The sequence below is a fragment of the Gambusia affinis genome, linkage group LG08, assembly GCF_019740435.1.
Source record: "Gambusia affinis linkage group LG08, SWU_Gaff_1.0, whole genome shotgun sequence".
NCBI classification, from domain to species: Eukaryota; Metazoa; Chordata; class Actinopteri; order Cyprinodontiformes; family Poeciliidae; genus Gambusia; species Gambusia affinis.
In genome coordinates this window covers 6,618,556-6,645,229 of record NC_057875.1, presented here as the reverse complement: position 1 = coordinate 6,645,229, position 26,674 = coordinate 6,618,556, and the positions used below count along the sequence as shown (strand labels likewise).

The 26,674-nt window shown below is 35.0% G+C and overlaps 1 protein-coding gene across 2 annotated transcripts; it reads right to left on the bottom strand.

Moving 5' to 3' along the window:
* Nucleotides 1-819: 819 nt before the first annotated feature.
* Nucleotides 820-26,381, bottom strand: myo5c (myosin VC). 2 transcript variants are annotated; one of them, XM_044124391.1, is made up of 40 exons: nt 26,268-26,381; nt 25,930-26,040; nt 25,688-25,859; nt 23,093-23,237; nt 22,077-22,233; nt 21,840-21,983; nt 20,762-20,843; nt 20,432-20,539; nt 20,249-20,355; nt 19,907-20,172; nt 19,729-19,810; nt 19,513-19,653; nt 19,321-19,443; nt 18,421-18,504; nt 18,170-18,304; nt 17,990-18,087; nt 17,803-17,889; nt 17,609-17,720; nt 16,436-16,647; nt 16,191-16,356; nt 15,361-15,507; nt 14,137-14,301; nt 13,955-14,048; nt 12,802-12,865; nt 12,451-12,725; nt 12,306-12,369; nt 7,859-7,939; nt 7,587-7,767; nt 7,411-7,504; nt 7,267-7,330; nt 7,021-7,189; nt 6,836-6,920; nt 6,658-6,750; nt 6,416-6,570; nt 4,890-4,979; nt 4,642-4,789; nt 3,670-3,955; nt 2,481-2,655; nt 2,328-2,408; nt 820-1,507 (listed from the first exon to the last, which is right to left on the bottom strand). In XM_044124391.1, exons 1-40 carry the CDS (start codon nt 26,292-26,294, stop codon nt 1,355-1,357), a joined length of 5,223 nt encoding a protein of 1,740 aa, XP_043980326.1. In that variant the 5' UTR covers nt 26,295-26,381; the 3' UTR covers nt 820-1,354. The 2 variants fall into 2 exon arrangements, with proteins under 2 accessions (XP_043980326.1, XP_043980325.1); XM_044124390.1 differs by having other exon boundaries at nt 821-1,507; nt 4,642-4,792.
* Between the last annotated feature and the right edge of the window lie 293 nt (nt 26,382-26,674).

The following is a 26,674-nucleotide window of genomic DNA, read 5'->3' as shown; positions in this document are numbered from 1 at the left end:
GGGGAAGAGGAGGAGGAGGTTGCTGTATCCCGGTGATGAGGCTGCATCCTCATCACCATCCAGCCTCACTTTACTAAATAATTCATCCGCACTCTGCCAACATGACAGAGAAATAAAGCGATGCTCGTCTGGCCGGTTGGCAAGAGGATTCACGGAGAATTTTACTAAATAAAATTGATAAAGCAATATATTTTTTTAATAGTCTAATCAATAAAATAGGTTTTTTTTTAGTAGAAGTTGAAACCAGTTTAAAGCGTTTATAAATGCCACAGGTGCTTCATTCTTCCCTTTTCTTTTAGGATTTATATATTCATCTCATTTTTGTATTTGTTGCAAGTTGTTACCATGTTAGTTAATTAATTCGTGTTGGTTTCTTAGTTAACTCATTCATTTTGTTTGAACAATAACTTGCTCTGTTCTGACTCATTCTTAAATACCATTCCAATGTTTTTCTCCACTGATATACTGTAATGTCTTTTTAAATGTTAAATATACATGCACATTATGTACACTTTTGGAAAAGTGATCAGACTTTTTTCATTCTTTTTATTTTTTATTTCATACTCTTATTTCAGTGTTTGAATGTATAAATAAAATATTTACACACTGATTAGAACAACTCACAGAACCCTGAGAGTTTTTTTATAAGTGTTTTCTTATAACTAACATGCTAGAAACAAAATATGTCTATTACTTTTTTTAAGTAGTTAAAAGGAAAGCCGCTCAGTTTATTAAAGGGCTGCCAATTTAATTCGTCAAATCACTTTAGTAGCAATTATTGTATAAATAAGACATCCTGATGATTCACTAAATAATATTTTCAATAAGACCATCCATGGTCACAATCCCCTTTTTAAATGGAAAATAAACAGGAAACAAATGAACAGATATTTTCACCTGATTCAACACAATGACTTTGTTTAATCCAAAATAAACCAAAGAGAAGAGCAGAAATGATTGTAGGTCATTTAAATTTATATCTGGAAATACAGCAATAAAAATAAGTTCTTTCCTTCAGTGGTGAATAATGGTAAAAAAAATTTAACAATAAAATTAACTAAACACTTCTTAACACAAAAGTCAAAGCCACATTATTTATAAATCTTGGTCACAATTTTGCATGGAGAGATTGAATTATTATTGCACCAGTTATTGGAGTTTAAGAAGTAATTTAACATTTATTTACAGGAATATTTGAATTAAAAAAATGTTCAGAACAAACACAAATTTAATTCTGCATGTTGCCCAACATTTTGTCTTCCTACATTTGTTTTTAAAAAAAGCCTTATTTACAGTAAGGTGTGAGGTGAGGGTAATTCAGTCGTGAGGATTGAAAGGTTAACGGCTCGCCGGCTCAGATCCTGGTTAGGAACTCCAGATGAAGGCTGCTGGGAACCTGCAGAGACTCCAACGCTGTCGAAGACGGACAGAAAGGAAACGTCACCTGGAAGCGATAATCTGTGTCCAGCATCAGCTGCGTGGCGCCCTCGTATTCCTGAAGGAAGGACTGCAACAAAGACAAGAGGTCAAACAATGACAATGAAATGAGTATGGAACTAAAACAATGCCGAAGTATCAACCAGATTAAAAATAAATACAAAGCTGTTACTCACATTGTACTTTGGGAATTAATACAAATATGCATTTTTTTCCCCTTCCTTTCATCTGTGTTAGTATTACCATTATTATCTTATCATGTTATCTTACTATCACTATCAGTTTTTAAAAAAAGTATTGAACAGAATATAAAAACATTCTAGGTAATTACTTTGATGATGTTTGTCCAGTCATTGTTTACACTTGTCATTATTATTATTATTATTATTATTATTATTATTATTATTATTATTATTATTATTATTATTATTATTATTATTATTATTATTATCCATAGATTTTCTTGTCTTTTTATGAGTTAGTTTATAACCATTTTGTCTATGTAATATAATTTATTTGTTGCCTCTATAGCATTATATATTTAATATTTAATAATTGTATTATAACGTAGTTTTAATTACAATCTCTTGTAATTTTTGTGAATTACAAAAAAATTTTGTAAATTGATTTATTTTTAATTAAAGTAATACATTTCATTAAATTGAGATGAGAGATAAGATTAAATAAGTGTTCACTTCTTCCTACTCCTTTTCAAGCAGAAAAGTAGCGCTAAGCTAACTGTTTTGTTCTTGGTTATGTATTCACGTTCCCTCAGTCCTACTGATTGCTTGTTTTCATGTTTTTAAAAACCAGTTTGAAATAAATACATAAATAAATCCCTAAGTAGAAGAGACTAGCTTATTAAAATCTGAGTGAACGGCAAAGCTTACCTGAACTTGGCGAACAAACGATGATGTCACTCGTTTCTCAAAATCATCGATGGGTGTGTAGGAGTTCAAAATCTTGACAATCTGAAATTTAAGTTGGAGTTTGGGGTTAAAATAGGCATCGGAAAGTGGTTGGATGTGATTTCACTGGATTACCTGAACAGGGTTGAGTTCGGTGCACTTTTCTGCGATCTCTTTAGCGTCTTCGTTGGTGGATTTGTTGACCTGCAGCAGCCAGGCGGCCTGAGCCAGAGGCCTCAACGTATCGATGGCGCCGCAGCTCTGCAGCTCGTTCTCCTTCAGCCACTCCTCCAGGTAGCTGATGTTACACCTGACACCAGAGAGAAGCTTTAAATCAGAGGAGGGCAGGAAACAGTTCACTTAAGTAACTTTTAAGAGTAATTTTACTACACTGTACGTTTTACTTTTACTTCAGTAATATATTCGATGGAGTATTAGGACCATGTTAAAAAAATTTAATAAATAAAACTGAGAGTGTACAGTCATAATACTATGACTTTATTTTCATAATGTGACTTTATTCTTAAAATATTACTTTCTTCTTGTATTATTATAACTTTCTTCTCGTAATATTATGGGTTTAGTCACATATTGACTTTATTTTGTACGGCTTTATTCTCCATATGTGATTGTTCTCATAATACTTCAACTTTAATCTCATATTATTCCGACTTTATTCTCATAATATGATTTTATCCATTAAATATTATGACTTTATTCTCATATTATTTCAACTTTAGTCTAGTAATATCTCCTTTTCCACATAATATCACTTTTCTCATAATATGACTTCATTCTCATATGGACTCTATTCTTCTATGACTTTATTCTCCTTATATTATGAATATTCTCATAGTACTGCAACTTTATTCTCATAATATTGACGTCATTCTTGTAATTTATTAATTTTTTTCTTAGGATGATCCGTTTTATTGTTACTAACTTTACTGAATGCAAAAAACAAAAAATGTACCAGATTCAGACTTTCCACCTGCTGTTTGGCACTGGAAGTGCTTCATCCTGTCTCACACACAGTATATCTGCATCACCGAATACAAGTAATTGTTTCATATTTATTTGTATTAGTGTTTTTTCATATTAGATTTTAAAATACAATAATTTGGACATAATTTTACATTTTTCTCTGACTGATTGCGTAGCCTTGTAAAAAGATACTTTTCTACTCCTGAGTAATTTCTTGCAAACTTTTTACTTTTACTTGAGTAAAAACATGTTGAAGTAGCTCTGCTGTCACTGCAGTAAAATCAACATTCTCCTTCTTCTTCCCTGCTTTATTCAGATGTTTCTAAAACAAGCGGCAGACCTGATCTGCATCCCTTTCCTGCAGGAGCACATGTCTTTGCGGAGCATGATTTGGTTGAAGGTGGTGGCTCCGATCAGAAAGAAGAGCTGTTTGACGGCCTGCTTGGTCAGGCTCTGCTCCATGCCGTGTTGGCTCATGGCAGAATAAAACATGGAGAGTTCCTGCAGGATGGAGGAGATGGTGTACGTCTCCAAGTCGTTATACAAGCTGCTGGATCGCTTCCTGAAGCCAGTCGGTTTCATGCTAGAAATCCCCTGCAAGCTCTCGTGCTCCAGCATACCAGGAACTGTTGGGATAAACACAGCAGCATGTGCTGAATTAAACTCATGTTTATTTTGGGCCAGATCAAGATTATGAATGTCCTGAAAGAACCGCTCGTGGTAAAATCCATTAACGAACTTCTAAAATTTGAATAAATAGTCGCCTCTGCTTCTTCTTCTTAAAGTTAAATAATACTGAATATTATTTCACATTGATGCAATTTAGCAGAATATATGTACAGTAAAAACTCTGGGAGAAGATTGGTTCACTGAAAAAAAAAAAAAAATTATTCTGGCTCTAATCTTCTGAGATCAAAAGTCAAAATCCTGAGAAAAACGGTCACAATCCTGACTTTCTTCTCAAAATTTTCACTTTTCTTCTCAGAATTTTCATATTTTTCTCTGAATTTTCAAATTTTTCTCAGAATTCTCAATTTTTTCTCAGAACTCTGACTTTTGATCAAGTCAAAAACTGTAAGACAAAAATTCAGATTTTTTTTTTTTTCTGTGGCCCTAATCATTCAAACAATCAATTGAAAACTGTTTTCAATTGACTGATAAAATATTATTAATGCATGCAATTATTATTGTTAAGGTTCTATTTATGTGTCCTTCTGAGCCACATTAAACTTTATGGCAAGCCGGATGTTTGATTAAAGAATACAACCGACGTAACAAGCAGAATGTGATTATAATAATTTGTGCAAAACACCAATAGCGGGCGTGAGCATCTTCTGCATGATGGAGATGAGCTGATGGTAGATTTGTATGGCCAGGTCGCTGAGGATCTGTCTGTGTTCGGACAGATCGAAGTTCTGCAGGCAGTTCTTCTTCTGGCGCGGCGTACTCTGCTTCAGGAACTGCTAGAGAGAGGAAAACACGGAGGAAAAACTCAACAAAAACAAAACTTTCTACTGTAGTGCAGACAGGTTGAACCAGAATGGTGCAGGAACTTCTTACTTCCTCCCCGCTGTATTGTTTCAGACAGTTGAGCAGCCGGTATGTGTTGGAGAGCCAGAAGGACAATGACTCAAAGTCTTTGTGGTGAGCCTGAAAGACAAAAAATGACAGCATTCAACACTGACTACTAGAAAAACAAGAAAGTCTTGAAGTTTAGGGTTGAATGCATTGGTTCAAGTACGATGTTTACACCAACACATCATGGGCATGAAAGTTGGATTTATTTTGGTCCTTACAGAATGCATCCGAAACCTTCTGACTAATTATTAGGGCTGAGAAATTATTTAAAAATTAATCTGCTTAATTACATGGTTGCTGTGAATTCATGTGCTGTGAATGAGTTCTACCTGTTTTTAATTAAGGCTGTCAATCGATTAAAATAGGATGTAACTAGTTATTGGATCACTGCTTCTAATTCACGTGTTCTATTCACTCATAGTTTAGTGTTACTTCAGTCATCAATAGCTGCATGTAAAAATTTGTCTACAACAGTAAAATAATTTCGGGACTCTGAGAAACACCAAACGGGGCCAAGTAGGAGAAGAAGTGGCGCTGTTTCAGAGGTTACTTTTTAAGAAACGGGAGATCAGCCCCATTGACAAACAGCTGGAAAAGAGAAGGAAGTTACGTCCAAACTGATGACTTCCAAAAAATACAGAAGTCTGTGCGTTAATCGCTCGTTAAAAGAAATTAATGCTGTTAAAAAAATATGAACTAAAGCATTAATTTTGACAGCCCACTGATTTCGCTCTGTGAAATGCACCAGTACCAAAACAATCCCATGGCATAATGCTGCCATAATGCAAACGCAAGAACTGAGTGGACACGTTTTTATAGTTTTATAATTGAAACTTGAACACAATTGAATATTCAAACTTTACCATTGTCACAGTTACACATCAAAACTGGTTTAGGAAAGGATAAAGAGAACTAGCGTTACGCTTCTGAAACAACAATTACGGAGCTCCAAACTTTACATGAGCGAAAATATTTAAGCTTTAAAAGCTGGAAACGATAAAAATGAGACGGAAAACCATGTGAGAAACTTCTTAATAACCTACAGTCAAAATACGACCTTTTAAAGGACAATAAACCAAATATTATTAATAAGAAACTTTTATTTTAATGCACTTTACATCTAAATGTCAAAGTGCTACAAAATGAAATAAAAGCATTAACCAATGTAAAAACAATAAAATCGAATATTTATGTGTGTCTATCATGCTGGCCCTGTAAAGATAAGAGAAAATCAATTTTATTTTCAAACATGTTGGCCAAATTGTTGCTTTTGTAAATCATCGAGGTTGTTTTATATTGTTTGTTGCATGAAAATGAAAAATAACAGTTTAAAAGCATAATAGTCATTCACTCCCATGAACTGACTCATTGTTATATTGATGTATTTAAGATTTGTTTATGTCGTTTAAGTTATTTTTACACTTTAAGCTGCGTCTCAACTGTTATAAAAGGGGTAAAACCTGACATATGACATATATCCAGTAATAGGGAGTGAAAATCGGCCTCACCACGACGACCTTTTTGACCCCTTGGATGATCCCGTTCATCAGAGACTTCAGTTTGTTGTCGTCGTTCAGGTAGTCGGCATGGCGGACGCACATGAAGAGGATGAAGGCTGGGAGAGTAGGAATCACATTGACCACCACACCTTTGGGCTTCAGGTCTGTGAATTACATTTAAATGATCATTGTTCTGTTAAAATGTGGGGGAAATAAATAAAAATAAAAGCTGATCAGCAGGAAGAGGATACCAGTTATGATGTTTTGAATGAGTCTTGCTTCATCCTCCCTCTTATACTCCAACATGCCAAGATATTCTTTAGGAAGAGCGGGAGTTTGTTTTGCTGCGTGAGGAACAGGATATGTAGTGAATATTGTGAAATTACAATTTATTCATATTTCCTATTGTGAAGTAGAAAATATAACAACCTTTCTGTGACATTTCAAGGCATTTTATTTGACTATGGAGCTTCTTAATCCAGCGTTCTTTCTGGTCAAGCAGCTCCTCTAAGTCCTGGAATTTAAGAAAATGGATTTATTTCTGTTTTTAACTTTAACACACACACTCTGCCTCTCAGGCTCACACACACACACACACACACACACACACACACCATGTTCTCAGCTGTTAACTGCGACGTCTCCTCTCTCAGTTTTCTCTTCACTTCGCCCTCCATCAGCTGCTGTCTCTTCAAATGTTCATTCTCCTCCTCCAACTCCTCTATCTTTACTTGGAGCTCCTCTCTGATCTCCTCCAGCTCTCTGGCTTTCTCCTCAAAATGTCTAAAATACAATAAGATGACATAAAATTATAAACTGATGGTTCAATTGCGATAATATAACGGTATATTTAATTTAACCTGCGCTGGGAGCTTTCTTCTGTGATCTTCTTATGGAGAATGTTGCTGATCTCCATATTTTTTTCTGTCATGATGCAAAAAATTCAATAGTTCAATTTTATATTCTACTTCATTGAGATGCACTTTTCTGAAAATCAAGCTCACCTGCTAACTCGCTGCTCTGCTCTTTAACAACCGTCTCAAGCTCCTGTTTCTGTCTGTGCAGCTCTGAAACCTGCAGCTTCAGCTCCGGTATGACCTGGTCGTTGCAGTAAAGCACAAAGTTTTGCATTTCATCCGTCGTCACGGTGGACTCTGAAGTGAAGATTACATCTACATACCGAGTTCTCACTGCTCAGCCTCGATACTTCCTGGCGGATATCCTCGTTGATGTTGCTTTTTTCCTGGAAAAGATTTTGCAGTTTGCTGTTCTCGTTCTGAAGGTGGTCCACTCTCAGAGTCAGGCCCTCCAGCTGAGACTCGTACGTCTCCCTCTGCTCCTTCTGGTGGGTTTCCAGCAACCTACCATTAGCATGTAACATATTTAGTTGTACAGAAGTAATTTTGCCCGAGTATTAAATAGAAATGAAATTATACATGTTAACTTCCAGACCTGGTGGCTTTTTGCAGACTCTCAAAGGCTTCCTGCGAATCATCCTGTTCATAAATCTTCTCAGAGTCTTCTGGAACAAACCTTCACAAAAATAACTAGTTTGAAACTAAATGAAGTTTGTAACTTTCATAAAAAATACTTTTTATGTATATTTGTTGAAATTGTTGCCATGTTGTGAGATTATAATATGAGACAAATAATAATGGTCAACAATCAAAAACAATCATCTGTTGTTTTTCAACAATTTTAGGGTCATTTTCCAAAAATCACATTGGTTTTGCGCAATCACTTAAATTTTCTGGTAACACTTTATTTGACGGTTTGTGAATAAAACTGTCATAAACATGATATAACACCTGTCATAAACATGACATAACACCTGTCATAAACATGACATAACACCTGTCATAAACATGACATAACACATGTCATAAACATGACATAACACCTGTCATAAACATAACACCTGTCATAAACATGACATAACACCTGTCATAAACATGATATAACACTGTCATAAACATGACATAACACCTGTCATAAACATAACACCTGTCATAAACATGACATAACACGTCATAAACATGACATAACACCTGTCATAAACATAACACCTGTCATAAACATGACATAACACGTCATAAACATGACATAACACCTGTCATAAACATAACACCTGTCATAAACATGACATAACACCTGTCATAAACATGACATAACACCTGTCATAAACATAACACCTGTCATAAACATGATATAACACCTGTCATAAACATGATATAACACTGTCATAAATATGACACCTGTCATAAACATGACATAACACCTGTCATAAACATGATATAACACTGTCATAAACATGACATAACACCTGTCATAAACATAACACCTGTCATAAACATGAAATAACACCTGTCATAAACATGATATAACACTGTCATAAACATGACATAACACCTGTCATAAACATAACACCTGTCATAAACATGACATAACACGTCATAAACATGACATAACACCTGTCATAAACATAACACCTGTCATAAACATGACATAACACCTGTCATAAACATGACATAACACCTGTCATAAACATAACACCTGTCATAAACATGATATAACACCTGTCATAAACATGATATAACACTGTCATAAACATGACATAACACCTGTCATAAACATAACACCTGTCATAAACATGACATAACACGTCATAAACATGACATAACACCTGTCATAAACATAACACCTGTCATAAACATGACATAACACCTGTCATAAACATGACATAACACCTGTCATAAACATAACACCTGTCATAAACATGACATAACACGTCATAAACATGACATAACACCTGTCATAAACATAACACCTGTCATAAACATGACATAACACGTCATAAACATGACATAACACCTGTCATAAACATAACACCTGTCATAAACATGACATAACACCTGTCATAAACATGACATAACACCTGTCATAAACATAACACCTGTCATAAACATGATATAACACCTGTCATAAACATGATATAACACCTGTCATAAACATGATATAACACTGTCATAAATATGACATAACACCTGTCATAAACATGACATAACACGTCATAAACATGACATAACACCTGTCATAAACATAACACCTGTCATAAACATGACATAACACCTGTCATAAACATGACATAACACCTGTCATAAACATAACACCTGTCATAAACATGATATAACACCTGTCATAAACATGATATAACACTGTCATAAATATGACACCTGTCATAAACATGACATAACACCTGTCATAAACATGATATAACACTGTCATAAACATGACATAACACCTGTCATAAACATAACACCTGTCATAAACATGAAATAACACCTGTCATAAACATGATATAACACTGTCATAAACATGACATAACACCTGTCATAAACATAACACCTGTCATAAACATGACATAACACGTCATAAACATGACATAACACCTGTCATAAACATAACACCTGTCATAAACATGACATAACACGTCATAAACATGACATAACACCTGTCATAAACATAACACCTGTCATAAACATGACATAACACCTGTCATAAACATGACATAACACCTGTCATAAACATAACACCTGTCATAAACATGATATAACACCTGTCATAAACATGATATAACACTGTCATAAATATGACACCTGTCATAAACATGACATAACACCTGTCATAAACATAACACCTGTCATAAACATGACATAACACCTGTCATAAACATAACACCTGTCATAAACATGACATAACACCTGTCATAAACATAACACCTGTCATAAACATGACATAACACCTGTCATAAACATAACACCTGTCATAAACATAACACCTGTCATAAACATGACATAACACCTGTCATAAACATAACATAACACCTGTCATAAACATAACACCTGTCATAAACATGACATAACACCTGTCATAAACATAACACCTGTCATAAACATAACACCTGTCATAAACATGACATAACACGTCATAAACATGACATAACACCTGTCATAAACATGATATAACACCTGTCATAAACATAACACCTGTCATAAACATGATATAACACCTGTCAAACATGATATAACACCTGTCATAAACATAACACCTGTCATAAACATGACATAACACCTGTCATAAACATAACACCTGTCATAAACATGACATAACACCTGTCATAAACATAACACCTGTCATAAACATGACATAACACCTGTCATAAACATAACACCTGTCATAAACATGACATAACACCTGTCATAAACATAACATAACACCTGTCATAAACATAACACCTGTCATAAACATGACATAACACCTGTCATAAACATAACACCTGTCATAAACATAACACCTGTCATAAACATAACACCTGTCATAAACATGACATAACACGTCATAAACATGACATAACACCTGTCATAAACATAACACCTGTCATAAACATGACATAACACCTGTCATAAACATAACACCTGTCATAAACATGATATAACACCTGTCATAAACATGATATAACACCTGTCATAAACATGATATAACACTGTCATAAATATGACATAACACCTGTCATAAACATGACATAACACGTCATAAACATGATATAACACCTGTCATAAACATAACACCTGTCATAAACATGACATAACACCTGTCATAAACATAACACCTGTCATAAACATGATATAACACCTGTCATAAACATGACACCCGTCATAAACATGATATAACACCTGTAATTTGAATAATGTCAACTTTGTATTAAAAGTGTTATGATTTACCCAATGACATTTTATGACAACAGTCATAAACATTCATGAACACTTACTCATGTGCATGACAGGTGTTTATGACAAGTGTTATGTCATGTTTATGACAGGAGTTATGTCATGTTTATGACGTGTCATGACAGTCTTATTCACACCGTCAAATAAATTGTTAATTTTCTGAACTATGGAGCATCATGAGCGTCAAAATGCATTACTTGTTCTCACATCTGGATTGGTTTCCTGATAATCTGGGATCAATGAGTGAACAGCAGGGGGAGAGACTTCATCAGGACATAAAAGACATGGAGAATTTTGCACATTGAAGTCCTAATATTCAATTTACATACTTACCCTTATCAGTGTTCCAAGTTTAATTAATACACTCTGTTAGAAAAAATGTTTTTTGCTCCTGAAACCTTTTTTTTGGATGACCAACATTAACGAAAATCAACTGATAAGATCACAAAAATGTCATCAATTTAGTCAGAAGATCGGATTTGTCTAAATCAAATTAGAAAAGAAATCAGACCAGATTGAGAAAAATGGACATTGTTTTTGGATTCAGCAGTATAAAATAGTCTAAATTCAGTTGGAAAAACAACTTCCAAAAAAATGTTTTTTTTGTAATCCACTGTAATCTGTGAAAAAAGAAAAAAAAAAACAAGCAGCATTAGAAACAACCAATCAGAACCAGGAGGCGGGTCTCAGTGCTGTCAGTCACAATATTGTGTGTGGCTATGCTAGCGGCAGCTAACCTCTTGTGAATACTCAGCCTAGTTAACATGGCCACCGATGTCTTTGAGTACATGGTTATCCTTTAACGGTAAGTTATTTTTCCGCCATTATCACATTTGGCAGCATGCTCATGTGCATGATTGACAGCGCTAAGTTCCTCCTCCTGGCTCTGATTGGTTGGTTTTGACCAATAGCAGTTCATTTCTTCAGATAGCAACAGAGGAGGTGGAGGAGATTGATTTTTTCACAGATTATCTGCTTCATATTATACAGTCACAACATGGTGATGTTTCAAGAAACGTAAAAAAAAATATAAATACAAAAGTTATATAGTGCTGGTTTAAAGGGAAAATAATAGGAGGAATTGGAAAACTTAAAATGAAACTCCAGTTTACCCCAAAAGCTTTTCCTCTTCAACAAAACCGCCAAGCAGCTGTCTTACAATTTCCTTTGTTTTAGCTGCAACAAAATATTCAGTCAACCTAAATGCTTCATTTATTTTAGGAGTGGTGGTGAAAAATAAGTGCTAAATCTGGAAACCTCTTGTTTGCTCCGACTGATCCTTCATCTTACGGTCCAGGGTGTCCTTCTGATTCTGCAGGTTGTTCAGATCTCTGCGCAGCTCCGGGATGACCTTCACATGCTTGGTGAGCTGAATGACCTGTTCCTGCAGGTCAGAGTTCACCTGCGCCCCATCCTCAACCTTCCTCTGCAGACTCACTCTGTCCTCTTTCAGTCTCTTTATCTCCTCCTTCAGGATTTCCAGCTCTTTCTCGTGGTCATGTCTCTGGATCTCAGTGTTGTTTTCTGCAATTCTGCCAGGAAATCAGTTACTAGCCTAATCAGCTTCGACCTGCTGAAGATTTATTTTGCACTTTTAAAAATACAAACTTTCTAAGCCGGACTTCATTCTCTTTCTCTTCCAGGAGGTTTCTTTTTACTTGATCAAAACTTTCTGTAAGATGTAAAAACTTGTCATACAGGTGGCAAAAAGATTGCATACAATGTTGGCTGTAAATCTACAGAAAGGGTTAAAGTTTTACATTTAAATAAAACCTTTTATTCCTGGATAAATACCACTGGAATGGTTGCAATAACTTGACAAAAACTCATAAAATATAAAAAAAATTTAAAGCAGAAAACCATAAATATATAAAATATGAAACATAACATTAAAAACAACTCTGCTAACCAACAGCACAAACATGTAATTATAATGATATATCATTTGTGAAATTTATTAATTTTACATGTTTACATGATGGAATATGTCAGAATATGTCAGAAAAAAAGATGGAGTGAGCACTCTGACTTTCTCCAAAGATCCTAATACACAGGAAAAGCAGGTAAACATAATTTTTTTTCTTATTTCAAATATATTTGCATTCACAGTTCAAATCCAATAATATAATTTTTGATGACTATTTGTTTGAAAAGGAGAGAGGCAGAAATATAAACTTATTTAATCCCATCTCCTTTGTTTAATGTCTTACTTTTTTACACAATATTCTTTGTTTAAAGAAAAAGAAAACAGAGTAATTTTGTGTCAGCTTTCAGCTACTTCCATTAGCTGTTTTACACACCTGATCGCTACTCTAAGGTATCTTGATGACAAAGTTCGTGGCGGTAATCACCATAGTAACAGTGCTGGTCATAAATGGAGCATAAAACATTATCTCATGATAAAGTTAATTCTCTAAAAATCTTAGCCTTTTGCTTTTTAATGTTTGTCCCATAGCTTATTCCTCTCTTTGGTCAATTACAGATAAACTGGGCTCACTATAGAAAACTTTTAAAATTGTGAGTAGGGTACCGATCTGTTAAGTCTCCAAGCTTAAGCTCTTGGACAAGATTGTTTCTGACTTCCTTCTTAATTTCCAGACTTCTTTCCTCTTGAAAAATCATTATTATTCAAGAGGAATTTGTATATTTTACGTGGTATTTACTTTATGAATTGTTTGTCTGTTATCTGACGGTCTTTCTGCGTATATTTATACAACTTTAAACATTAAGTGTAAAAAAAAATCTAACATTTTTTCTTTACCTTTGGTCTCTTTGATGGAAACTTCAAGCTTTTTCTCCAAGTTCTGCTTTTCAGTGTTTAGTTCTTCTAATTGTTCTTGAAGCTGATTAATTGTCTACAGTAAAAATAAAAGGCTCAAATCAATGTAATTTAGCTATATATACATATTTTTTTTAAGTTCGGACATTTATTTTGAAACTAACCATGCTAGCCTCTTCTCTTGCTTTCTTTTCTCTTTCCTCCAGAGATGCCTTCAGGTTTGTTAGTTTTTCCAGTTGCGCCTCCTGACTGTGGAGTTTTTCCATCGTTTGGGAATGACTGCTGGCCAGACTCGTCAGTCTCTCCATTAATCCTCGATTCTCTTTGTTCTGAAGGAGAAAAGTAAACTCAGCTGCTGTTAAGCCCAAAACTATTCATACACCTGGTAGATTTACATTCAATAAACAGGAAGTGTCTCTGATAGGTAATGAGGAAAGCAACAAAACCATCAATGTTAAAAACATTTATTATGTTTTTTTTAAAATTATTTTTTATTGAATGCTAAAAATTATTGATGCTCTTCTCAGTTAGAGATGTGTACTACTTTGTGTTGGTCTGTTTTACAAAATTTCTGAAGTGTGCCGTCAAAACTAGAGATGCACCGATCGGATATTAATATTAATATCCAACACTGAAAATTAAAAAAAAATGTGACGATGTGCCCAATCAATAAGGATTGATTTATTCGGTCTAATTATATGCTTTATTATTGATTTTAAATTTTAATTAGAATTCCTAATTACACTTTCTGAACCATTTAAAAGAAGGTTTGCAGACGTTTATTCTTACATGTTTGATCAAGTCAACATTTTGTTTTAGCCAGATTCAATTTTTATCATTATTTATTTTCCTTTGAATGAACAAAATAAAATGTGTTTTTTAAAAATATTTGACCAAGATTGTGAATCTTTTTGTGCATTTAAGAGTGCTGTACTTATGGGGTTATCAAATACATTTGTAATTCAGTACATATATGTTTATGTTTTTTTTAAAGTAAATTCCGCAATGTTTTCCTGTATCAGATTGGTATTCAGATTTTGATATCAGAATCAATATCGTAAGTGAAAAGAGTGGATTACTGCACCGAAATAATCAATAATTAATGTAAAAATCCTTATTGGCATCACAGAAATCCAAAAGTTTATAATTGATGACCAGCTTTTGTATATTTTCTGGTCTTTTAATGATTTATCTTTTGGTTATGCCATTTTTTTTTTTTTAGGTTTTAAGGCATCAATGTCGATATCACTTCCAGGTAAAATTAAATTTAGACACAAATCTGTCAAAGTCTGAGTAACATTAAGTTTAATAGTAAACTTTACTATTATCCTAGATGCAGTAATATAGGATGAAATTCAAAGCTGAAATAATTTGGGAAGCACTTTCACCTGCTCTTCATTCTTCTTCCTGAGCTGCTGCACCCGGTAGGAGAGCTGCACATTAAGCACAAGGCGGCGCATGGTTTGAAAACGCCGCCTGGCCAGCCATGCTTTGGCATATTTCTGCAGAATCAGAGCTTTTTGCTCCTCCATCATCTGTAAAATTAGATAAAGAGACACAGAGCAACATATTTCACAGAGCAGAGTTTTCCAGAATCTCAGAACAAACTGACTGTTTCCAAAACAGTTTCAGCATCAGTCTGGTGATAATCCACAACATCTTTGGTTGTCTTATTATATTCTGACCAGAACCAAATCCCTTTACAACAGACTTGACTCTTTGAACATAATGAGATTTGAGTTTTCTGTGGCAATATGTCCTTTTAAATCATGATGTTGCCCTGGGATTTCTGTTTCACAAATTACAATACTATTATAGTGACACTTGATAAGTTAGTTTTGTCTTATTTCAAGTGTACCAAGATATTTGCACTAGAAACTAGGCCAAAATTACTTGGTGAGGTTTTGTGTTTTTGCAGAGTAACCAATGACTAATCATTGATAATGTAACATATGACAGATTCTAGAAAAAAGTTAAACAATAAGATAAATGTAATAACATGGCATTTGTTGTTATAATTAAAAGTTTTGTGCTTTTCTGCCACACAATGACAACTATTTTGAAATAATTTTCTTCTGAAATCTTTTTAAAATCCCGCCAAATGTTGTGAAAATCAGCCTAAAATCTTCTTTTCTTCTCAGTGTGTTGTGTGTGTTTAAAAGCAGCCCAACTGGGGGGAAAACCTGTCCAATCTGGCAACTCTGCCTCAGCTACAGACCTTCTTGTAGCGTTTTCTGGCCATCCATCCTCTGGTGAAGGCTTGGATGGTGATGGAGGCCATTTGGACGACGTGGTAGATCTGTCTCATGCAGTAACCTCTCCAGTGTCTCTGGATCACCACAGCAGCCCAGCCCTGCTTCAGTGTCTCAGCGGTCACCGTTTTACTGAAGGTTTGACAAACGATTGTTTAGTTTTACAATGTAGCGCCACAGCAAAACTCTGCGTACTGTGACGAGCCCTAACCGGATCGTCCTCTTCCCTCGGATGTACTGCTGGAGGATGATGGCCGCCTCTCGTATCCTCAGGTATTTCCTCCTGCAGCTCCATCCACGGACGTGTTTCTGAATCGTCACGCAGGCTCCTCTCAGTCGATCCAGACGAAGCTTCTCCAGATAAGCTACTTGTCCAGCGCGAAAGAAGATCTTTGTACGGCCAAACTTGTACTGGTTGGAGTCCTGGAGATGAAGACAAAAGACACATAATGTCTTGCAAAGGCAAAAACCAGATGGTCGAAGAAGGTTTTAAGTGACTAACACCAAAGAAAAATGGTTTTAAATTGTTTTTACGTAAAATTTTAAGAAAGTGTGGTGTGTATTTGTGTTCAGCCCTCTTTCTCTGAAAACTGTAACAGATTAAGTAATTAAAGTATATCTGTGTGCAAAGGAGTGTAGAATACCCCAAAATTATACTCAAGTAAGAGTAGCAAAACTTCAACATACTTTTAATCAAGTAAAAAACAAAAAAACAAAAAAAAAAACTCAAGTAAGAGTAAAAAAAGTACTTGGTAAAAAGTGTACTCAAGTATTGAGTGATAAAATTAACAGTCATTTAATATTTAAAAATTACAGAATCAGACAGACCAAATTACAAAGTTAAGTAGGAATTTTGGTATTTTAAGAATGAAAATTATAATAATTTGTATAAATAACTAAAAATAACAAAATCGGGAACATAAAACTTCAACAAAAACTGCAGGTGTGTCAGTGTCTGGTGAATTTTGGTTAAAACATGTTTCTTTTCCATTCAGTGTGCAGAAAATCCAGAAATTTTACTCAAGTAAGAGTAGAAATACTTCATAATAAAATTACTTAAAAGTAAAAGGCAAAAATACTCTAAAAAGTAAATTTTTTCAAGAAAGTTACTTAAGTAAATGTACTTAGTACCCTACTGTCTCTGAGTGTAATTTAATCTTTAAAGATGACCTATTATGCTGTAATTCAGCACATTTATGTCTGTGTTTAAAAAAAGAAACATTTTAAGTCAATTTACTGCTGTTTTTCTGGCCTCAGTATCGGTAAAGTATCAGAACAAAAGTGGATCAGTGCATTTCTAATTGAAGCGTTACAAAATGTGAAAAAGTTTCAGGGTGTCTGAATATTAAGTCTCATTCTGAGAAACAGAACAATTACAGCTAACCTGAATCAATCTCTGCAGGACATTTTTGCAGGTTTGTTTCTTGTCGTTGAAATCTGCCTCCACGTGTGACATCAGGATGCTGTATCGGCTGTAAAACTCAATGTATGTCCACCTGGAAAACAGAAAACGAAAAGATTTTCCAGGGAAAGCATTTACAGACATAAATGTGTTGTAAGTTGCACAAATAGAGTCACCTGGACGGGTAGCTCTGCGCACTGATCCGAATAGTTTCAAGCACTCCGCAGGCCCGCAGCTGCTGCACCACTCGCCCCGAGTCATATCTAAAGCAAAAATAACAAAAAGAAAACAAAAATAAAATAATGTGGAAAGTTTGTTGAACGAAGAGCTAAATATTCCAAACACAATTCCACAAAAACATACTCAAATGGGAGTTTTTCATCGTTCGGCTTTATGCAGCGCACATAGTGAGGGGTGGTGGCGTTCAGCGTTTCCATCAGTAAAGACAAGGAGCTGCGAAACTGCATCAAATCGCAATGCTCAGAGAAATAAAAAAAAAAAACAAGAAACTTAGTTTATTCTAGATAAATGACAAAAACTCACCTTATCTCCCACTGAAGTCCTCAGCTGCTTATTGGCTGGTTTCACAGAAGGCCTGGCGGATTTAACTTTAACCCCTTTACTGGCCGCTCTGCTCTGCTGCTCCTCCTCTTGGAAGAAATGTGCCAGAAAGGAAAACTGATAACAGGCACAAACAGAGGAAATGTGTTAAAACGTGGAAAAACAGCTGCTCTGCCTGGCTTGTGTAAGACTTTCGACATGTTTTGCAATTATTATTTACAAACTTAGATCACCTTACTGGCTCTCATCGTGTCCACCAGCTCTTCATAAAGAGCATCTCGATTCTTCTCAAGAAAACCTCGACACTGATATTCCACCTGCTCAGGAAACAAAGTTTAGATTAAAAAAAAAAAAAAAAACAGGCTTCAAACCTGAGAAATGTAGCTAGAAAGTACAGAAATAATTCTGCATAATCTTTAAAATAACTCACTGTGAAGATAATGAAAACTGATGATCCTTACCACTGGAGTTTTTTTAATCAGAAAATGACCAGATTCCACCACTAAACACTTACACACTTAAAAAGAATATTTTAGACTGCAGATCAAATTTATCACTTTATGAACAAATGTAGCTTGGTTTTAGCATGCTTGTTAGCATGCTTCTTAGCATGCTAACAAGCATGCTTGTTAGGTGGGAGATGCTTCAGGGAAGAACCAAGCATGTTCCGTGTCATTTATTGTAATTGTAGTGACTTTTAGTGAAATAAAGTAAATTAAAATGCCAGTCAGTTATCCCCTGACAATTGATGTATGCATAATCACAATGCAATACTTTGACCTTCTGAATTCTGCAACTAAAAACTAACCAAAGTATGGAAAAACAAAAATTATTACTTTAACCAATAGAAACTGAACTGAAACTGGACAATATTTAGCTGAGAAAATCTAGCAAACAGACTCTAAAAACTGATTAAAACAAACTGAATTAGATAAACAAAAACTCACAATGAAATATAACTAAATTATAATTCTAACTCTGGTACAGAGCTTTACGTTACTTGAGGAGAAGAAAAAAAACAAAACACGTGGACCAATCAAGATCTGACTGCCAAATTCATGAGGATAATTCTCGTGCAAATAATATTTATTTGAAGACAGACATCATGTGAACTCTGGGTTGATTTACTCCACCTTGTCTGCAAAGTGTTGAATCACAAATGCCTCATTTGATAACCTGGGCTTCTCAAACAAAGGATTGGCTTCAAGGTAGTTGAACAGCTTCTGCAGCCAGCTCTGGTCTGTTCCTTGAGGAAACTGCAAAAGGATATTCCAATGTGAGCAGGAGATTTAAAAGAAATACTTTAAAAAGTCGAAAACACTTACTAAGCATTCTTCATCGAGCAAGTCGAGGATCCCCATCTTTGCTTCGATCAGGTCAATAACAGGCTGATTATCATAAAAGTCTATCAGAGTCCAAGGGATGTCCTCCTTCATGTACTCCTCCTGCTCCAGTTTGAACACATGCTGAAAAGGAGGAGACGTGACATAAAGCTCATAAATCCCAACGCTGGAGCCAGAAAACCAAAATATGCTTCATACCAAGTTAAACTGCTGCTGGAGCTTTTCATTTGCATAGTTGATACAAAACTGCTCAAAGCTGTTGATGTCAAATGTTTCAAATCTGAGGAGAAGAGCAAAAAATAATAAAGAATCTAATGATGAAGGGAAAACAGGTAAAAAACACAAAGGAAGATAGGAAAGGAAGTGTTATTTGCACCCGTAGATGTCCAGAACGCCGATGAAAGCGTGTTGTTTTCCAGGAACCTGCAGCGCCGTGTTGATCCTGGTGATGATGCAGTCAAACAGATGTGCGTAGATCTGCTTAGCCAGAGCGTCTCTGCCGGCCGCCGCTCGCTCTTTAGGAACCGGCTTCACGACCGTTTCAGCCACCAGAACGATCCGGCGATTACACAGCCATCGCACCAGCTCAGCAGCGCTCACACACAGCAAGTCACAAAACGCCGCCAGGTGTGGATCGCTCAGCTACAACATAAATGCGCCAACTTTTTTAATTTCACCTGCTGAAATCAGCAGGCATTTTATTTTGAAAAGCACTCACAGCAGCTGATGACTTGTCGTCCCCAGAGCTTCTAATCTCCACATTTCCCAAATGCAAAACTGCAGCTAAAACTTTAAAAACGTCTGACTGGAAGTCGTCTTTCAAACCTGCATGTCAGGGAAAAGTTAGCATCTTAAGGCAAACATAAGAAAAATAAAACGCTTAAATATGGAGTGAGTTTACCCAGAAGGGAGAAGGTCTGTCGAGTTTCTTCAAAGTCCTTTTTGTCATTCACACCATCTATAGTTATGTCGCCACCCATGCCGGTGTACCTGAACTCATCTGCACCCACTGCAAATCAGTAAGACAACAAAGTTCCTCAAAATATCAAACAAACAGAGTGAAACCAACTTGTTTTCTGTGAAAATAGTACAAAAAAACATTACATTTTTAAAAAGACACAAACAAATACTGCATTAATTCTTTATTATCCAAGCTGTTAGCTAAAGCTGGTTAAAGAAAGTCAGCTGAGCATCCAACCTTTAGAAACAACAACTCAGGACAAACACTCACACAGTCGCAGGTGCTTGAACTCGGCAGAGTCTGCACACGAACACATCTGGTAGAATATGTGGTAATTACGCTCATTTTCTGCCTACAAAAACAATAAAGCAGAACAACACAAAACAAACATATGAATATATGAAATATCTACAAATATGATGTGAAGAGAACAGCACACACATTGCCCCACACTTGACCTTTGTCTCATTTAGTTACGTTTTTATTGGGATCTTATGACAGAGCAGCACAAAGCCGCACAGCATTATGAACTGGAACGAAAAAAATAAAAGGTTTAAATAAAATTCAGTGCAACTACATTCCCCCTGTACAACTAAAAAAATGCCAAACAAAATCCATCTGTGTTAGATTTATTCAGAGGAGTAGCTAACAGAAATGCACCTTCAGTTTTATTTGGCTACGGTCACACATTGTTTTTACTGAAATTATATTTATTTTTCATACTACTAATTAAATCTGACTGCAATTAGGCTTTTGAGTGAAGGATTTATATCCCCAAAGCGACCTGCATGTGCAGAAGAAGAACGTAGACGTCACATAGCAGCGCACATTTTACTGAAGTAATAATGGATGGAGCCATTTTTGGATCAATTTTAAAGTTGAGAGCCATCGGTTTTGTCACAAGATCATATCAACACAAAGGAAGCAAATCAAAAGAGAGACTTCTTTTAAAAAATTAATAATCATAGTTTCCAGTTATTGTCTACGCTCGTCATTTTTTCTACTGCAGAATTATGATGCGTCCCACATCGAAGACATAAAAAACATGACCCTTCAGACTACAGACTCTCTGGAAACAATCGGATACGTATCCGATTTAGTAGAATACATGGAAGTGGCGCAGATCGGATTATTTTTGGGTGAAAAGATCGGAATTGGGCGGTTCAGATTGTGGTGAAAAAGTCGGATATTTTTCGCATTTTTCTGCTGTGAATGTAGCTTTAGTGTATTTGTTCCCTTCCATTAAGTAACGATGCTCTGCTTTTGAGTTTAGCATGAAAAAATATGTGAGTAGGTTTAAGGGGGCATAAATACTTTTGCAAGGCTTGTATAAAGCTTTTTGCCCTACCTGAAAAACCACCCTGGACTTCTCTAAGAGGTAAGTTCTCATGTTCGCTCCGATGATGCGATACCTCCTGTCAAAGCTGATCTCTGTGTATTTTCCAAACCTGCTGCTGTTGTCGTTTCGGGTGGTTTTTGCATTTCCAATTGCCTGAAAAAACAAAAGAAGACAAAAACAACTTTGAGTATTTTTTTTTTGTTGATTCTACTTCATGTTACTTCAAAATGTCAGGTAAAATTGTACCTCTGTGATCGGATTGGAAGCCAACACTTTGTCTTCAACCCGAGTCTGACTTCCAGATTTGCTCACAACAGCAAAGTACCTCATAGCGTAACGCGCCGATACGGTTTTGCCAGCTCCGGATTCCCCGCTCACAATGATGGACTGGTTTTTATGATTCCTGTTAGTGAAAATCAATCAATCGAGTTTATTTATGTAGCACATTTCAGCAATAAAGCAGTTCAAAGTGCTTTACATCATAAAAAAAAATACAAAACTACTAAATCAACAGTAATTCCACATCAAAATATCGGTAAGTGTTTAATTTATTATGGTTCAAAAGCAACAATAAACTGGTGGGGGTTCAGCCAAGCTTTAAAGGAACTCAGTGTTTCAGCAGTTTTACAGTTTTCTGGAATTTTGCTCCAGATTTACGGTGCATAGAAGCTGAATGCTGGTTCTCTAAAATGCAGTTCAAATTGCTAAAGCATCACAGGATGCACAAGAACCAAACTGTTTGAAATAGAAAATACTACGATGGACTTCTGAAACATTTCTACACGAAATTGGAAGCAATCAAGCTGAATTTGAGTAGCAAATGCGAGAGCAGTTTCACTCTGATGACCCTCAAGTCTTGATGGAAACAGAATCTGATCGCAATGATCACCTTCAGGAATAAATCTGTTTCTACATGTTGATTTCTTTTATTCAGATTGATTTCCACTCTTGTTTATCTCTCTTTATCTCAGCTCCTTTTCAAACAGAAAGTAGTAGGAAAGTAGTGCTATGATTATTATTTTGTTCTTGGTTATGTATGCAGATGTTTTTTCTTGTCCTACTACATGATTGTTTAAAAAAATTTAATATATGTATACATTTTGGGAGGGTGTTTTTCTGTATTTCTTCTTGGCTAATACAACAAATTAGCTAAATAAAAAAATTGGACATTACATATTGATCTCAAGCTATATCCAGAGAAAGTTTGACTGATTTTACAGAAAAGTCAGATAATATTCCAAGTGATTTATAAATTTTGTTACCTGGCCATCTGTTTGTACGCTTCCTCCGCCACAGCAAATATATGAGGATCCATGTCTCCCATGTTCTGGCCTGAATAAGCATGAATGATTGCGTCTCCATAGACAGGAAGCTGTTTGTATGGATTTACAGCGACCAGAATGATACCTGGAAAAGAGGAACCAACGAGGCCGAGCCTCAACCAGGAAGCTCTCTCAACATTGAAGATGTACAGAGGTTTATATGTATAATATAACACACATGAAATCTGTCCCCATTCTGTTATTTCACAGCATTTAACATACTTTAAAATATTTTTATTGGGATTTACGTGATGGAGGTTTTGAATTTTGCTGCTCATTCTTCTTTATGAGCAAAATGGCTAAAACTGACTCAAACTGGATAAAAAGAATAGAAACGTAAAGAAAACATCAATCAAATCAAAGGAGATTTTATCTGCATTCTGCCAAATTACATTAAAGTTTATCTTTAAGAAGGACTTATCGAATGCAGAGACACCTATTAATTCATGCATTAACAGTTTAATGGGTAATTCTGTTACCCATTTTACCTCAACTGGCCTTCTGAGTACACTGTAAAACATGTGAAGGTGATTTAACTTGAAAATGAAAGTCTACCTGCTGCCTTGAAAATGCAACTTAAGTCAACAAGAAAATTGTTTTGGTTTTAACTTGGATATTAAAGTTTATGAAGTTGATTTAACAACAAGAGACAAGTTGTCTAAACATTGTTTTTAAACTTCATTCATCTTGAATTGTGAGTTTTAACTTAATGCTGCAATTTAAACCAAATAATTATTTCACAATATACAAGAAAAACAAACTGCCCTCACCCAGTTAAAGAGCCACATTTCTCTATTATTTTACTCACAATATCAAGTTAAAATAAATACTTATTTTACTTTAGAATAATTTAAATTCTTGTTTCAAACTGCAGGAACAAAATTTGTGATCTGATAATGAATTTTATTAAACGTCCCAATGAATTCAGCTCAGAAACATTTAGTGTGAACAGGACATTATCCTCAAGCTTTGCTAACTGAGAATTGCATTAAAATGAACATTTGCCTTCATAAAACACAAGAGTCAGATCAATGTAACGCACTTCCATCTCAGGAGACAAAAACATGCCGCTAAGCATTCTGGGAAATAGTTCCCACTGCTGTCTTTTTCTTCTTCCAGTTTTTTTAAGTGTTAACCTAAAAACTCTGGTTTATTCAACTCTTGGAGGTTTGACTAAATTAATAAAAAGTTAACAACTTACTGCTGTAAGTTTATCTTTCACAAACTCACATTTAGGTTCAAAATCTGAAACTGGATAAATTTATTTGACTTAAAGAGCAGAAGACAGTAGACACAACTAAATGCAACTCAAATGTTTTCCAGTTCATGGTCTTGATGTGGCCAGAAATGAGAAGTTGACATTTCTGCCTTACATGTTTGCTGTGAGTCCTGAATGACTTTCTTTCAACAATTAAACAATCTTGACTCTTGTAAGAACCAAAAACATGAAGAGCTCAGATAAAAGCTGCTCTGTTAAAAGAAACTCCAAACAAAGCTGTGGATCTCTGCAGCTCATCCACTGCAACTATTTAACTTTTTATACTTTTCTACAGTATTATGATTGTCTCTGTTTGCTCATCAAACAGCATCATGTTAGATATTCTCTAACAAACCTCTGAGGCTTTCAAATAAAGCTGCATTTATTGGACATTAAATTAAATACACATCTAATTTGGTGACTTCTGAAGGCGACAGGATTAAATTTTGGGGTGTCAGAGTAGTGACTTTATTTTCACCTAAAACATCTTTCAGAAAGAAAGAAGAGGTGATTGTTTTTGTGCCAAATGTGCTTTTAGCTAAAGATGTCTTGGGTTATTATTTTTAAGAAGGTGATAATATTAGTAATAAAGATTTTATAAAGAACACTTAATTCTAAAACTGAAAGATATTTTAAATATCCAAAAAGAAAACAAAACAAACACATAACAACCAATAACAATTAATAAAACAGAAAGAAAAACCACATAGAACTGAAACCAATAAATAGAATAGATTATGATGTCTCCATAAAAACAAAATTTCCCTTTACAAAAATATTAATAATCAGAATAGAAATTATTGAGCTCATCTTAATTTATCTTGTTATTAATTGATCAACTGCTTATTGCAATAAACCTACAGCAAAAATACAAAATCTTACCAAGTATTTTTGGTTTAGTTTCTAATGCAAATAAATTCTTACACTTGAAAGAAGGCAAAACTAACTTACAAATAACTTTTTTAGTAAGATACAGGAGCTTGTGGTATGTAAATAATTCTTTACTAGTGATTAAAAAGAAGTTCTAGTTCCGTTGGCAGATTATTTCACTAATAACATGGAAAAATATTTGTTAAAAATATTGTTTATTATTTTTTTGTCAATAATAAGGAATTATTTACTTAAAACAAGCTCCTATATCTTACTAAAAAAAAGTTACTTGTAAGATAGTTTTGCACTAGAAACTAAGTAAGATTTTGTGTTTTTGCAGGGCTTAAAACTGAGCATTAATAATTCTGCAAGACACTGAAGTAAGGATTAAAAATAAATATCCTTACCACAGTAGGTATAGATGATTCTGGACTCGACAAATCGGACTTTGAGGTTGTGCAGGACCGCAGGTTCGTGCAGGTAGCTGAGAGCCGTGAGGTCGTTCTCCCCTACCAAGATGTCTGGGTTTCTGAGAGGGGGCAGTTTGGGTTTGGAGGGGTCAACCGGGTGGAGGTGAACCTGCAGAACGATAAGTCAAAGGTCAGATAGAGATTCATCAGAGTTGCATGTAAACGTTTTATTTGCTCACAGTTCCGTCTTCGAGGAGTAATTCAAGAACATTATCGCCTGAGTGGAAGTCTTTAGTGATTTCAGCCGATTTCCACACTTGTCCTTCATCTGGTATCCACACTCTGTTATACTGGAAGAAATGGTTTAAAGAGTGAAAAATTATTAAGATTTTTCCATAAAGTAAGCATAAACGTGATTTAATTGTACATAAATGTTTATATTTTCTAAAAATAAAAATAAATGTCACAATACGTTACACTCCCACAACACTGGGAAATTCTCCATATGTCTGTGAAAACGTCAAATACATCAAACATATGTTAATAGTATAAGAAATAATAAACCGCTGACTCTTACCTTTGTGTACAGCTCAGATAAAGCCATGTTTGTGCTTCACTTTGTGTTTTTTAGCATCTGCTGCTTCCCTGTACTTCCTTTCTAAGTTGCCATAAAGTCCCTGGGAGACTGCACTTGTTTCTAACAACTATAAAACAATCACCAAACAAGTTTCACAAAGTAGGATCACGCTTCCGGGAAGGGTTTCCACAATAAAAGCCTATCTAAAGGAACTAAAATACTTTAAAATAAAAACATTGCAACCAAATGCATCCATTAATAGACTGGAGGTGTAGGTAATTCAATCGCAACATTTTTTTTCATTATTTTTACAATGGAAAAAAAACTGCAAAAATGAAAAGAGTATTAGAAGTATAATAGTGTGGAAGTAACCAAAGAAATTGGAGGTGATGGTTGTTATAAAAAGT

What these genes read in the sequence shown, in the direction of transcription:
- myo5c (XM_044124390.1), bottom strand. Translation starts at nt 26,294, where the DNA reads ATGGCTTTATCTGAGCTGTACACAAAG. An exon ending in TCAGTCGGAGCAAACAAGAG is followed by an intron (nt 12,370 to 12,450) that starts GTTTCCAGATTT and finishes ATTTTGTTGCAG; the next exon opens with CTAAAACAAAGGAAATTGTA. An exon ending in AGTTAACAGCTGAGAACATG is followed by an intron (nt 6,921 to 7,020) that starts GTGTGTGTGTGT and finishes CTTAAATTCCAG; the next exon opens with GACTTAGAGGAGCTGCTTGA.